The sequence below is a fragment of the Eriocheir sinensis genome, chromosome 48 (genome assembly GCF_024679095.1).
Source record: "Eriocheir sinensis breed Jianghai 21 chromosome 48, ASM2467909v1, whole genome shotgun sequence".
Lineage (NCBI taxonomy): Eukaryota > Metazoa > Arthropoda > Malacostraca > Decapoda > Varunidae > Eriocheir > Eriocheir sinensis.
The window spans coordinates 11,229,666-11,245,005 of NC_066556.1; the positions used below are offsets into that span (position 1 = coordinate 11,229,666).

Sequence of the window (15,340 nt, forward strand, 5' to 3'; positions counted from 1 at the left end):
ACATAATAATCTTGTATGTATTATAAATATATGGGTTCGTCTTGTTATTTTATCTCCCGCCTATAATATCGCTTGTGGCTTTATTTGCTCATCTCCAACAGTACCTACATATATGAAAGATACGAATACTACTACTACTTTTATTGTTATTTTTGCTTTTATTATTATTATCATTATTATTGATATTGCTTCTGGAGCTGCTGGCGACGCTTGGAAGCTCCCCGCGCACCCCAACAGTGCGCATTTCACAAGCAAAAATATTATTTCATGAGCCTCGATTTGCAGTTCATGCTTCATGACAGTACTGTAAAGCGTCTCTGATTTACGTCGATGCGTAAAAATGGGAATAATCACCGATTAGAACACGAAGAGAGAAAAAGTAGACCATTTTAGCGAGAAATGCAACCCAAACAATAGTGGTGATGGCCAGACGTGGGTCCCGCTGTAAGGTGGGGAAAAATCGATAATTCTATGGTTACTCCAAGACCCGAAACATGCAGCTTGCACAGTGATCGTTGCAAGCACTCCCTCTATCCGCTAGTGAGGGCCATAGTGCTCCTGCGTTGGGAGAATGACCACAAGTCAGTAAGTGAGGAGGCGCGATCACCAACGGGAAATGACAATTGACTACCCGCATCCCCACCGCTGCCTTCTCCTAGTGTGAGCGCCCCTCTCCCTGCCCTGACGCCCCTGCCAAAGATGGACAGCAGTGAGTACCAGCCTAACACTCGTTGTAACAAAGTGCACAGGCCAGGTGAGGGCGGGGCTGGCCGAGGGGTGCCAGGTGAGGCTGTCCTACCTCCGCCCTGGCCTACCTGTGACCTGCCTCACACCCGCGCCACCAGTCCAGCTTTTCCCGTCACCGTCAGGGCTCCTGTAATCCCCTCTCATTGTGTTGCCTCCCCTCTCATCCGGTTGGCTCCCCTCTCACCGTGTGGGCTCCCCTCCCTCTTGATAAGATACGTGACGATGAGATAAGACTCATGTCCTCAGGTATGCCAGTCAGTCAGTCACTCATGTCATGCAGATTTCTTTGACTCCTTATTCACACCAAAAGAATCAAGGCTCAATGGGGTCTTGCTAGAAGCTGTAGGATTATAACCAGTGAAAACATATTTAGCACTTTAACTGCAGTGGTATTGACATCAGTTTGGTGATTATTTATTTTGGCTTGATAGATTATTAAGAGTACATGCAGTGCACCTTTAGATACATTTGATAAGTGATATCAACAGGTAGACATTTGGAGAAGGTAATAAGTAAGAAACGTTGATATAAATTTATAAAACAGCGTGGCTATACTTACCAGTACATAAAATGCTGTGACTAGACTTTTATGAAATAGTGTGGCTAGACTAATATAAAATGACATGGCTAGGGTTTTATGAAACAGTGTGGCTAGACTAATATAAAATGATGTGGCTTGGCTTTTATGAAATAGTGTGGCTAGAATCATATAAAATGATGTGGTTTGGTTTTATGAAATAGTGTGGCTAGACTAATATAAAATGATGTGGCTAGGCTTTTATGAAATGATGTGGATAGATTGATTTGCAATTGTGTGGCCAGGTTTTTATAAAATGATGTGGGTAGACTGATTTACAATTGTGTGGCCAGGCTTTTGTAAATTGATGTGGGTAGACTGATTTCTAATGGTGTTACTAGACTTTTATTAAATGTCTGGCTTGGCTATTGCAACATGGTGTGGCTAGGCTTTTTATCTTTATATGAACTTGGATTGTCTGTTGCTATAATTTTCCAAGCAATGTGCACATTTAGGGAAATGTGAATAAATCAGGACAGAACTAGTAAATATAAATTGTGCTACCTTTTAAGAATTCCTTTATATTAATAATGAAAATTTAGCCCATAAAATACTTGGAGGTTTCTATAGTTAGTTTAGATATGGTAAATGTATCTGCTGATATCTTAAGCTATACTGTCCACTTGCTTTCTTACCTTAAAAATGAGTTTTCATGAGTTCATGGGCCCAAAGGGCTCTGAAGGCCACAGTAAGCTTTAATTAGTTCATACTTGATGTTTCTCAGTATAGAAAAAGGTAATTTTTAACATAGAAATGTAAATTCTAGCAATGAAATCACATGACCATAAGATGTTTTAATTTACTGATATTAATGCACTATAGTAAAATTAAACATTTTATTCAAGCCATCATCCTTGGTAAACACAGCAAATCTCCCTGATAGATAGGATTATGGGTAGAGGTTCAATAGTGTGACTCGTTGGATGCAACTTCACTATAGACGTGAAGTTGTGAGATGTGAACTCATTGTGAGATATGAATTTGTGAAATGTGAACTCATTAGATATGAACTTGTGAGATGCAAGATCTTATTGTATTTTGTTTTAATTTTCACTGATTGCATTTTGGCAGAGCTAGTGTGAGATAGATTGACAATCTACAGTTTTTAGTATTTTACTTCCATGACTAACACTCTCCTTGCATTGCAGACGACGCAGCACAGTCACCAGAATCCCTGGTTCCTACTGAATCCAAAGATGAATCCTCACTCGGCACCAAAGAAGATGTAGCCCGCTTGGCCGATCGGCTCTCCCTGCACAGTATCCCAAGCATCGACCGCAGCGATGGCTCAGCCAGCCCTGATGTCGCAGCTAGTGTCCCCAACCTGGCACACACTCCCCCAAACTCCCCCAAGACACCCATTCTCTCTCATACCCCTCCCCCAGAGCCTCCTCCCAACCAGTCTCCACGCCCACCCTCCACCTCCTCCGCCAAGCCCTCCATAGATGCTATGGGCTCCAGCCAGAGTCAGAGCCAGAGTGACCCTCCGTCCCCCAGCCTCTCCAGTCACCACTCAGACCCTGAAGACTCCCGAGGCTCTGATGACCCTCCCCCACCGGCCCCTGCTCCCCCAAGCAACGACTCGGTGCTCCATGGTGCATACGGCAGCAGTCCCCCCTCATTGTCTGGCCTCTACAGTGGCACTGGAGGCCTCTACAGCAGCAGTCACCCCTCATCGGGTATCTACAGTGGCTCAGCTTCATTGGGCAGCATATACGGCAGTGCTGGGCCGCCGCCAGTTCCGCCACCCCCCCTGGAGGAGAGTGGGGCTGTAGGAGGCTTCCACCACCGCCGGGAACATTCTCTTAACTCCATCCACTCCATCCATTCTGTGAACTCCTTTAAAGAGTTCTATGACAAATCAACCCTTAACCAGTTCATCTCCACTTCTCCCAAGCTCTCCAACAGGTACTTAAGTCTGTGTTTTTTTCATAACAAGCTATTAAGAGATTGATATAATTTTTTTTCTGATATCCTTCATTATGAAATTCCTTTTATAGATATGGATGTGACAGAATGTGAAAATGAATCTTAAAGGAAATGTGCTGGGTTGTATGTTCTTGCAATCTCTGTCTACTAAATTTAAAAAAAATTAAAGTTGCTCTCTTGTTCTAGTATATGAGTTTGTCTTTTAAGTGCTACCACAGTTCAAGGCTTCCACAAGGATTTTTTCACTAAGGGTCCTAAACCCCTGTGCTTTTTGTATGGGGGTCTATAGCTATAGCTTGAGGGTCTTAAACTTGGAGGTCCCATCTCTAATTTTGTGAGTCAGATTCATTGGCTTCATGTATCATTGACAATGCAGCAGGAATCAATGATGTGACAGCATGTGGTTTTGAGATTGATTTATCCTGGAGTATGCACAGGCAGATGACTTGGTGAAAAGGGAGAAACGTAGGCTTGAGGGGCCTGGTTTGAAAAGCTATTTTGGAAAGATAACATGCTTCCTCAAAAGCCAGACACAGATATTTCTGTGCATCCTATTCCAATTTCATGTATATTTCCTCGAGGTCTCAGGCTATTGTGAGCTTTGACGATGCTTATTTACTTACCATGAAGAAGCATTTAATAATAGGAATGGATGGCTTGACTAGGATTTATCAAGGTTGGTGGATCAGCAGTCATCATTAGTCATTTTACCCTTGTTAATTTTCATTGGGTACTACATGTCTTAGTTACCTCAATCTCTATTTTTTTCTTTCTCTTTTAGCTTTATAGAGTTGAGCCTCCATTTAATGCTGAACAGAAAAGATATGTACATGTAAAATGGGAGCTCCCATGAAATGGGCTACTACTACACTTTAGTGCACTGTGTTACTTTGTTTCCAACATTAGATATGATCACATCAAACTGACACTAGAATGCCCCACACTTTAACATGATGTAGACAGTGTCCTTCAAGTTGTAAAAGGCACACACTCTAGTGTAGGGGTCCTTAAAATGTCTGCTTCCTCCCTTGGGCATGTGATGTGTGTCTCAGACCACCTGCTTGATGTGGTACACATTAGTGTCCTGGGAGGAGGGCACAACAATGGATGATAATTTAACTCATCGAGCTTGTCATTAAAGGCTCTTTCAAACTTTAGATAACAGACTAAACCATTTTATATCTTTATATGATATTTGAACTTGGTTAGGAATCAAACTGCTCACTTTTCATCTTCTATTACCTTGCTCACTGAGGTTGAAAGTAAAAGGTTCACCCCAACCATTCAGTCAGCCTTAATGTGGTGAGGGGTAACTGGCATGTCTGTAATTAAGTCCTGTGCTGGGATAGATTAAAGTCATAGGTTCCCCTCATTGAGTGAAGGTTGAGAGAAAGGGTGAGGGGATTCTCACTGTGTGGGTTAGGTAGCAGAAGACCCCACATAAGTAGTTTGATTCCTGGCTGGGCTAGTTCACCGTGTCTTTGTATGCCTATATATTATTTAGATTTTTTCATATATGCAGGCCTGTGGTCAGTCCATTAATGGTTTGGGCAGAAGTCTTTTCATAGTGTCACTGATATATGTAAAATTTGTTTATTTTACCCTTCTTGAATTTAGATTTTGGTTTAGAGATATGTGACTTGTGGCGTGGGGATGGATAGGGTAGCTGCATGGAAGCTTGCTCGGGGGGACTTTCTGAGGTGGAGGTGGCAAGTGAGAGAAGTGATGTATGTGTGTGTATGCGCTCTGTTAGTTAGTTGGATATGTGACTGGCAACAAAAAACTTCCATTGAATTTGAAAACCACTGACCAAGCCCTCCACTTTTGCTATTCTTCCTGCCAGAGAATTTCCTCTAGTTTAGTTAGTTTACCAGAAACAATCTTCATAGTTTTCTCATTTCTCTTTCATACTTGTACATGTCTTTTCATCTCTCATAATTTTTTGGCAATGGGAGACTTTTCAGAGTGGTGGTATTAATATTCCACAGAGTGTATGAGTATGTAAAAAGACTTTGATGTAGAACTAACATTGTCAACACACATATGGTGAGCTTGATATGTATTGTTTGAAATTTTGTTATATACGTAGGAGCAAAAAAAAAAAATAAATAAATAAATAAATAAATAAATAAATAAATAAATAAATAAATAAAAATAAATAAATTATGGGCTAGTGCACCATGTGAGAGCAAGGCTAATTATCTTCTCTGGAGCAATTGGGTTGCTGGCCACATGGTTACTAAATGACACGAAGCATGAGGTTGACAGTGATGAAGCCAGTTGAGAGGGCTAACAGGATGGTGGAGCAGTCAGTGTCATGGACAGTTTTCCCTAGATATTCATGTGAGAATCACTTGGAGCTCCTTGTTACTAAGAATGGCTCACTTGGAGTAATATCCTGTAATGACTCAGATCAGGACTAGAGGAAACCAACTTCTGTTTGAGATGGTTCCTTTAATTAAGATTAGCTACAAACTTGCCAACCACAAGGTCAGCAGACAATGAATGATATTTATTGCCAGTCTATTACATTCAGCACTAAGTTAATACTTAGTTGCCTCCACACCACCCAACCCATTTCCTTTGCCCATGTTGCTTTAGTATATTCATTACTATTTTTTTATATGTAAGTTAATACTAATTTGCCACCACATTACTTAACCCATTTCCTTTGCCCCTGTTGCAGAGAGATGGAGATGAATCGCATGTCTGGCCTGTATGGAAGCCTCACCAACACCTCGGAGTACAGTGGCCTCACCGAGATGTTCACAGACCCCGTCGAGGAGGAGGTAAGTACCATGACTCTGTCTTACCTTATGTCTATCAGGGCTGTATTTTTTTTTCAGAAGAGGAAACAGCTTAAGGGCAAAAAAAAGGAAACAATAATGAAAAAAAGCCCGTTACTCACTGCTCCTATAAAAGGGGTTCTGAGGAATGGCTGAAAGATAGGTCAATTTCGGGAGGAGAGGTGTCCTGATACCCTCCTCTTGAAAGAGTTCAAGTCGTAGGCAGGAGGAGATACAGATGGAGGAAAATTGTTCCAGAGTTTACCTGCGTGAGGGAGGAAAGAGTGAAGATGCTGGTTAACTCGTGCGTAAGGGATTTGGACAGTAAAGGGATGAGCTTGAGTAGAAAGTCATGTGCAGCGAGGCCGTGGGATGGGGGGGAGGCATGCAGTTAGCAAGTTCAGAAGAGCAGTCAATGTAAAAATATCGATAGAAGATAGAAAAAGAGGCAACATGGCGGCGGAATTTAAGAGGTAGAAGACTATCAGTAAGAGGAGGAGAGCTGATGAGATGAAGAGCCTTAGACTCCACTCTGTCCAAGAGAACTGCGTGAGTGGAGCCCCCCTACACGTGAGATGCATACTCCATACGATCCTGTAAATGAGTGCACACATAGTGGTAGCTATCTCGTCCGAAGTTATATACTTACGGCAGATCTTTAGAAAAGCATGAGGTGAGTGCTTGGATTTTTTTATTATATGCCTCACGACTTGTCTTCCTGCACCAGAAGTCACACATACTTGTTTCCAACACTAAGCCTTATGCAATAGAAGATGCCTTGGTTATGCATTGCATGCCTAATGCCTGCAACTCACTCCCACCCTCACCAAGATTATGGACCTCAAGTAATTGAGGACATGTCACTGTAGGCTTTTTTTCTCTCTTGATTCAGTAATGCCAGTTCAGTCCATCCAGTAAACAGTCATTCAGCAAAACACATATTGGAAAGACATGCAAGAGGCTACGAGGTAAATAACAGCTGAATGGAATTAAATTGTGATATGACCACACTGAATTCACTGGCACTCTTTCAGTGGCAGTCACAGGAATGTTATTAGCTCATTGGGATCACTAAATGCGGGAAATACTTTGGATTAAACGATAGATTACACAGGGATAGGATATCCCTATTTTCTTTTGGTTTTCTATTTTTCCATCTTATTGGTGACCCATGTGAATTTCATAGATCTTTTGAGAAAAAAAGGGCCACAGGATAAAGAGGTGGTGGCTGATTTGTCTGTGTGCCTGCATGGTGATTTGCAGACCTATGTTCAAGTCCCGCCTGCCACTTCCAGGTGACAATTTTCAGCCATTTTTGAGTGGCCAAAGACAACCCTTGTGGTGTCCTGATCACCACCTATCAACTCAAGATTTCACCAAAGCTCTTTCTAAGAGGATTAAGTTAAGCTCTGGGGAGCAATATGAGGCATTGAGGAATGGCACTATAAAATTCTTGCCTGTTCTACCAGGGGTGTTGAGTTGGGTATAGAAAATTTTGACTCCAACTCCAACTCCAGGAAATTTTAAGGTTGCGACTCCGACTCAAACTCCACCCCCATCCCCTTTACCCTCTTCTACAGTACAGTGGTAGGCAAATCAAACCCAGCCACACCACACCACACCACACCACACCACACCCAGCCACACAACATCACACGTATCGTAAAGAGGTCGGAGATATTTTTACCGACTCCGACTTCAACTCCGACTCTGGCGACTCCAACTCTGACTCTGATTCCACACCCTGAGGCAAACCCAGGCCCCATCAAGAGACCTTATATATATATATATATATATATATATATATATATATATATATATATATATATATATATATATATATATATATATATATATATATATATATATATATATATATATATATATATATATATATATATATATATATATATATATATATATATATATATATATATATATATATATATATATATATATATATATATATATATATATATATATATATATATATATATATATATATATATATATATATATATATATATATATATATATATATATATATATATATATATATATATATATATATATATATATATATATATATATATATATATATATATATATATATATATATATATATATATATATATATATATATATATATTATATATATATATATATATATATATATATATATATATATATATATATATATATATATATATATATATATATATATATATATATATATATATATATATATATATATATATATATATATATATATATATATTTCATGATGCAAGAATTGATTGAAGACAAAAGCAACTTGACTGTATTTCTTGAGGAACTGAAAGAAATTAGGATGGATGTCATAGGCTTAAGTGAGGATGGGAGGACAGATGTGACATTGATAGTAATGCTTGATGGTTACTCTTGCTTGATGGAGGTTGTCTGGAGATATTACATGCCAAACTTTGTTTTATATTCATTTTTGTCAAAAACGAAGCTGACACATTTGAAATTTGTGCTTATTTAATACACTGGCATGGGTCACATACCATTGGAAGCCTAATTTAGTCAACTGTGAATCAGTTTGATAAAAAAGGGTGAGATGGAGCTTGAGTTGCCAGTTTTCCCTAACAATTGTTTCCTTTTGCAAGAAATAAAGTAAAGTGAGCAAGTATTTTTTTTTTCATTCATTCATCTTTGACGCCTGCTCCTAGGAGCTCCCATCAGGGGATGGCCACGGCAGAAGAGTTTCCATCTCTCTCTATAGACACTCCCTCCTTGCCTGCTCAAAGTTTCTCAAGGATCTTTTACCCCTCTCCCTGACATACTCCTGCACCCTATCTCTCCATTTCACTGGAGGTCATCCTCTAACATTCCCTCCCTCTATCTCACTCACATACACCCTCCTGGTCATTTTATTCTCCTCCATTCGCTCCATGTGGTCAAACCACTTTAAAGTCTGTCGCTTCACTTCCTCCACCACTCCACACTTCTTCCCTTCACCCCTGTGACACATTCCAAAATACTCATACACACTTTCATTACTCATTCCATCCATTCTACTCATGCCACAAGCACTCCTCAAATAACTCATTTCCACTGCCTGCACTCTAGACCTCTGACTTTCATTCCAGGCCCATGTTTTGCTTGCATATATGGGGGTTGGTACTATTACTGTATTTCTCAAATCCCTCTTTACCTCCAGGCTCACAATTCTACCATTCATGATACGTCCCAAAGACCCTACCACTTTTCTTCCTTGCAATGCCCTTTCTCTTGTCTCTCCCTCTGCACCACCACTCTTACACACAACTGATCCAAGGTACTTAAACTCATTAACCTCCTCCATTTCTTCACCATTCAAAATTATTTTGCATTCTTTTTCACATTCAATTCCCACTCTATATAGTATTTCTTCGCTGCCAAATATTCATACAAAACATACTTGAATTATTTCAGTGAAATATTGTAATACTTTGCCTCCCAGCCCATTTGGAGAAGCAAATGAGGGGTATTTTATTTCTGTGTCCTTCACGCCGAGGGACAGGATACAGTGTTGCCCGCTTTGAAGGTCCTCATTGAGTGCAGCAATATCTCTGCATCCCTTTTTTCTGTATTCTTCTGTTTAGTGCCTCTGTGGTGAGGTGGTTAGCATGCCTAGCTACAAATTTGCAGGCCCGGGTTCAAATCCCATCCTGGGCAGTCATCGTGCAGCCCACCTAGCTGTTCATCCTCCCTTTTGGGTTGGTTGATAAATGGGTACCTTGGAAAACCTGGGGAAGGTAACTCCAGACGTCACACCTCCTCTGTGTCCCAGAGTATTTGGTTTTTACCCACCACAGGCTTGAGGGCCAATGCGACGGAAATGAGCACCGAGGCCATGTGCAGCTAGAGCATATGTGCCCTGAACTTCACCTTTTCAAGTGCATCAGAGCAAAGTATAACTACTATAAAATTATACTACTACTGCTACTACTACTACTACTACCACTACTACTATTTTTACATATACGTTTTTTATGACATAGTCTGAAGTGTAAACAAAATGGATGTGCTGCAACACAGTGCCTCCCTTTGAATCATGGGAATGTAGCTCAGGGCTGAAATGAGTGTAGGGAAGTGTAACACAGTGTAACGCGATAACCAGCTCGGGGGGCGTTGCTGGCTGGTGTGAGTCAGTACTAAACACTGGTGAAGGGAGGAACACAGGGGGGAAGAGAGTTAGGTATGGGGGAAAGGAAGAGAGAGGAATAGAAATAAGCGAAAGGAAAACAGGGGTAAGGGAAGGGAAAATTTACAGCAGGAGGAGACAAGGAAATAATGGATAATGGTGCTGAAAATAAGGAAGGATGGGGGAAAGGAAGAGAGAGGAATAGAAATAGGCAAAAGGAAAACAGGGGTAAGGGAAGGGAAAATTTACAGCATGAGGAGACAAGGAAATAATGGATAATGGTGCTGAAAATAAGGAAGGATGGGGGAAAGGAAGAGAGAGGAAAGGGAAGAGGTATATACTCTACAAGAACAAGGAGTGTGGGGATCTGTAAGGAAATAGTGAAATAGCAGTGAATAAAAAATAGGGTAGAGGAATGGAACAAGTGAAGGTATAAAGTAATGAGAAACTTGAAGGCTAATGAAAGACACAAGAAAAGGTTACTACAATGAGCAGAGACAGAGGTAAGAGAAAATGGGAAGAGGGGGAACGAAAGGGAAGAGGGAGAAAAAAAGAGAAGAGATGGGAAACAGAAGAGGGAGAGAGAAAGGGAAGCAGAAAAGGGAGAAAGAAAGGGAAGAAATGGGAAGCAGAATAGGGAGAAAAAAAGCTGGAGATGGGAAGCAGAAGGGGGAAAGAAAGGGAAAAGATGGGAAGCAGAAGAGGAAGAAAGGAAGAGAAGAGATGGGAAGCAGAAGAGGGAGAAAAAAAGCTGGAGATGGGAAGCAGAAGGGGGAAAGAAAGAGATAGGAAGCAAAAGGGGGAGGGATAAAGATAAGAGAAAGGAAGCAGAAGAGGGAGAAAGAAAGAGGAAATGGGAAGCATGAAAAGGAAGAAATGGGAAGCTGAAGATGGGGAAAGAAAAGATAAAGATAAGAAGCAGAAAAGAGGAAGAAAGAAAGGAAAGAGATAGGAAACAAAAGAGAGAAAAGGAAAGGGGAGAGATAGGAAGCAGAAGAGGGATAAAGAAAGAGGAAATGGGAAGCAGGAAAAGGAAGATGTGGGAAGCAGAAGATGGGGAAAGAAAAGATAAAGATAGGAAGCAGAAAAGAGGAAGAAAGAAAGGGAGGAGATGGGAAGCAAAATAGGGAGGAAGAAAGGTAAGAGATAGGAAGCAGAAGTGGAAGAAGGAAAGGGAAAACATTTGAAACAGAAGAGGGTGAAAGAAAGGGAAGAGATGGGAAGCAGGAGGGAGGGATAGCAGGTTCAGAGGTGAGAAGTCAATCAAGGCAGGATGGGCATCTTGCTAGTGTAAACATCAGCAGAGGGAGGAGGGAGGAGGAATGGGGGGAAGAAGTGGGGGCAGGAGGTTAGGAAGTGGATGAAGTGATGGACTTTTAAGGTATGGGGCCTGAGGTGAGGATGGAGTGGAGAAGGTCAGGGCATAAAAAGACAGAGGAATGGATGGTTATTTATTAGTGGGTTTAAAGGGAATGAGTTATGTCAGGGGGAGGAAGTGAAGTAGTGCTATATACTAATGGATTAAAGGAAACTGAAGATGAAGTGGCAAGGTCAGGATAAAAAATGACTGAGGAATGAAGGGTTAGTTTTTAGTGTGTTTAAAGGGAATGGGTTAGGTCAGGTTAGTGTCAGCAGTGGATTAAGGCTCAAGGGGAAACAATATGAAGTGGTCAGGTTGGGATAAGAAAATAACTGAGAAAAGAAGGGTTATTTATTAGTGTGTTTAAAGGGAATGGGTTAGGTCAGGTTAGTGTCAGCAGTGGATTAAGGCTCAAGGGGAAACAATATGAAGTGGTCAGGTTGGGATAAAAAATGACTGAGGAATGAAGGGTTAGTTTTTAGTGTGTTTAAAGGGAATGGGTTAGGTCAGGTTAGTGTCAGCAGTGGATTAAGGCTCAAGGGGAAACAATATGAAGTGGTCAGGTTGGGATAAAAAAATGACTGAGAAAAGAAGGATTATGTATTAGTGTGTTTAAATGGAATGGGTTAGGTCAGGTTAGTGTCAGCAGTGGATTAAGGCTGAAGGGGAAACAAGATGAAGAGGTCAGGTTGGGATAAAAAAATGACTGAGAAAAGAAGGATTATTTATTAGTGGGTATAAAGGGAATGGGTTAGGTCAGGTTAGTGTCAGTAATAGGTTAAGGCTCAAGGGGAAACAATATGTAGTAGTCAGGTTGGGATAAATAAAATGACTGAGAAAAGAAGGATTATATATTAGTGGGTATAAAGGGAATGGGTTAGGTCAGGGTGAAGAAGTAACAGAGTACCAGTAATGGAATAAGTGTTAAAAGGAGACTGAAGATGACAAAATTGTAAGGTCGGGAAAAAAGACAGGAACAAAGGACTATTTACTTGTGGAAATAAAGGGAATATGTTAGACCAGGGGAAGAAGTATAATAGTCAGTAGTGAATTAGGGGTTAAAAGGGGAATGAGTTATTTTTATCAGTTAATTTAATTTTAATGCTCCATACTTTTAGGAACAATTTTAACCCATCCGCTGTGATTGGCACTGATTTGGCTTTCACTGTTATTCTGGTAAGCGATACTCCCAGGTCTTTCTCTGGCTCTGTGGTGGATTGTGGAGTGTTTCCCATGTGGCATTGGTGTGCTGGATATCCCCTCTCAAGGTGCAGGACTTTACATATTTCTTCACTGAGTTGTAGCAGACACTTTTCATTCCCTTCCTGTAGCTTTATGATGTGTTCTTGTAGGAAATCCGTAGTCAAGGGGTTAAACATGTATTTCTTTGTTTATTTCTTTTTTAGTCACTTTTGTTTTATTTATTTAGTTGCCTAGCCATATTTTTTTTAGTAATGGAAGCAGTTCAAGAAAAAAAATATCCCACTAATCACCAATATATAACTTTCAACTTCCTTATTTTGCCATACAGAAGGGCAAACTAAAGGGCCTGGCCGGGTTAAGGGGCTGATTTTTAAGGGCAGGTCAGGTCTAGGGGGACGCTAGGGTCAAGGGGGTGAAGGGGTGAGAGGGAGAAGTGAAGGGGCGGAAGGAAGACAAGTGTGTGTGTGTGTGTGTGTGTGTGTGTGTGTGTGTGTGTGTGTGTGTGTGTTTAGTGCGAGTTCAGGTCCATGTGAAGGGGGCGGTGAGGGGTATCCTGTGTCCCCATGTATCAGGTGTCAGAGAGAGAGAGAGAGAGAGAGAGAGAGAGAGAGAGAGTATCCCTTCCATGAAAGAAGTGTCACTGAGCGTCTCTTCCACATCAGCAGTATCTTTCAGCAGAAATTCCCTCCACTTTAAAACGTTTCTCTCTCTCTCTCTCTCTCTCTCTCTCTCTCTCTCTCTCTCTCTCTCTCTCTCTCTCTCTCTCGTCACAGCTGGTGCGTGTCAGAGCTATTCAACACACACACACACACACACACACACATTATTTTAGGGTCTTCCTTTCGTAAATAACTAAGAGTCCGATAAATCAATACTTTTACGAGTCAAAACTTTTATATCGCCGGACCATTTAGTTCCCTTCATTCGGGGAGGAGGTTCAGGCACTTGTCGAAGCAAGGGAGGGCTGGGTAAGAGATAGGCTAGGAAGAGGGAAGAAAGGATAGCGATAAAATGAAGAGGAGGACGAAGATAGGACCAAAACGTGAGAGAGAACGAGTAGTAGAAGGGCTTTAGGATGCATAGGACGTTGGGAAAAGAGAGTAGGATAGGGGTAGAACGAGGGGTTAGGAGAAGGTCGGAAGAGAACAATGTATATAAGAGGAATGTAGCGGGAGATGAGGTAATTAAGAGAAGACTAGTAGGAGGATGGGTCAGATAGAGAGGGTAGGGGAAGGTAGAAACAGAATATTGTACAACAGGAGGTGTGGGGGGAGGTAAGGGAAGGGAGAGACGGCTGCAAAAGGAGGATGGGGTAGAAAGGGAGGCTAGGGGAAGGTAGGAACATAACAAAGTATATCATGAGTAATAGGGGGAGGTAAGGGAAGGGAGAGACGGCTGTGGTAGTAGAAGGAACGTATAAAGGGAGAGGGCTGGGGAGGCAGGGGTAAGGGGAGTGGCTGGTCTCCGGTGATTTGACCCGCCTGCAGTTGGCACCCCGCAGGGCCACTCGTTGGGGCCACACTAGTTTTGCTGTCACCAGTCCCTCTCGCACTCTCCCCGCGCACGTTCCCCGCTGCGCTGCCCGTTCGTGGTTCGTGCCGCCGCTGTGCTCAAGCTCGTCTCGTGTCTCGATAACGTGTGGAAATGTTTGATTCTGGCTTTTGGGGTTAAGAAGGGCGCGGCGTGATCAAAGAAGTGTGGCTGCCTTTATAGTTTAACCTACTTTTGTTTTGATGTGGAAAGTAATGCATTGAATTTCCGACTTTTTTTTTTTTAAGGAGTTTGGAGTTTTATTTTGGGTTTTATTACTTCAATTTTATTATTATTATTATTTTTTTTTTTTGGCCTCCTATTGGTGACCTGCACGCTAGACCAGTTCTTTTAGCCTAGATACAGAAAATGTGGTGCCGCTACTGCTGCTGGGCTTTGAAAATTGGTTGTTCGTGTTGAGGTGTAACACACACACACACAAACACACACACACACACACACCGCTCCGGAGGCTCAATCGGTAGAGCGTTGCGCTGCTCGGCTTAACGGCCAAACAGGCGGCGGTTCGAGCCCCGCTCAGGCCGGAATCTTTCGGTTGACTAGGAGTAGTTACTGTCCCCCCTTGAGCAAGGGGGATGGGGTGTGTGGTGTGTGAGGTCCTGGCAGTGCCCAGAGATCGACCATAATGAGCACTTGCTCTCGTCGGGAGGGTACCTGCCGGCGAAAGCGAGTCCAACTCGTGATCAGGCCGTAGTGAATTACACACACACACACACACACACACACACACACACACACACACACACACACACACCGGACTTTCGCTCAAACGTGCACATGAAAGTTCCGCTCCCCCAAAAAGACGAAGGAAAAGTAAGTAACGCAGGAATGACGATAAAAATAAACGAGAAATGCCTCAGGCACCGAAGGCTGCGTCGGCGGCGGTGGTGGTGGTTGTGATGGTGATGGTGGTGGTTGTGGCGGTGGCGGGAAGTGTTTAGTGACATGACAGAGTTAATGTCAAGACCTGGGGTTCGATTCTTCCTTAAGGCGCTGTGACCAAATCGCATGTAAGAGTC

At 41.9% G+C, this 15,340-nt stretch overlaps 1 protein-coding gene across 2 annotated transcripts; it reads left to right on the plus strand.

Moving 5' to 3' along the window:
- Nucleotides 1-226: 226 nt before the first annotated feature.
- On the plus strand, nt 227-6,356 carry LOC126981592 (cell surface glycoprotein 1-like). Of its 2 annotated transcripts, none has more exons than XM_050833021.1 (3): nt 227-709; nt 2,473-3,232; nt 5,940-6,314. In XM_050833021.1, exons 1-3 carry the CDS (start codon nt 700-702, stop codon nt 6,193-6,195), a joined length of 1,026 nt encoding a protein of 341 aa, XP_050688978.1. In that variant the 5' UTR covers nt 227-699; the 3' UTR covers nt 6,196-6,314. The 2 variants fall into 2 exon arrangements, with proteins under 2 accessions (XP_050688978.1, XP_050688979.1); XM_050833022.1 differs by lacking the exon at nt 227-709 and adding an exon at nt 727-993 and having other exon boundaries at nt 5,940-6,356.
- The last annotated feature ends 8,984 nt before the right edge of the window (nt 6,357-15,340 follow it).

Bases quoted from the DNA above. Each gene is read 5' to 3' on its own strand.
- LOC126981592 (XM_050833021.1), top strand. The intron at 3,233-5,939 runs GTACTTAAGTCT...CCCCTGTTGCAG, and splicing joins TCTCCCAAGCTCTCCAACAG to AGAGATGGAGATGAATCGCA.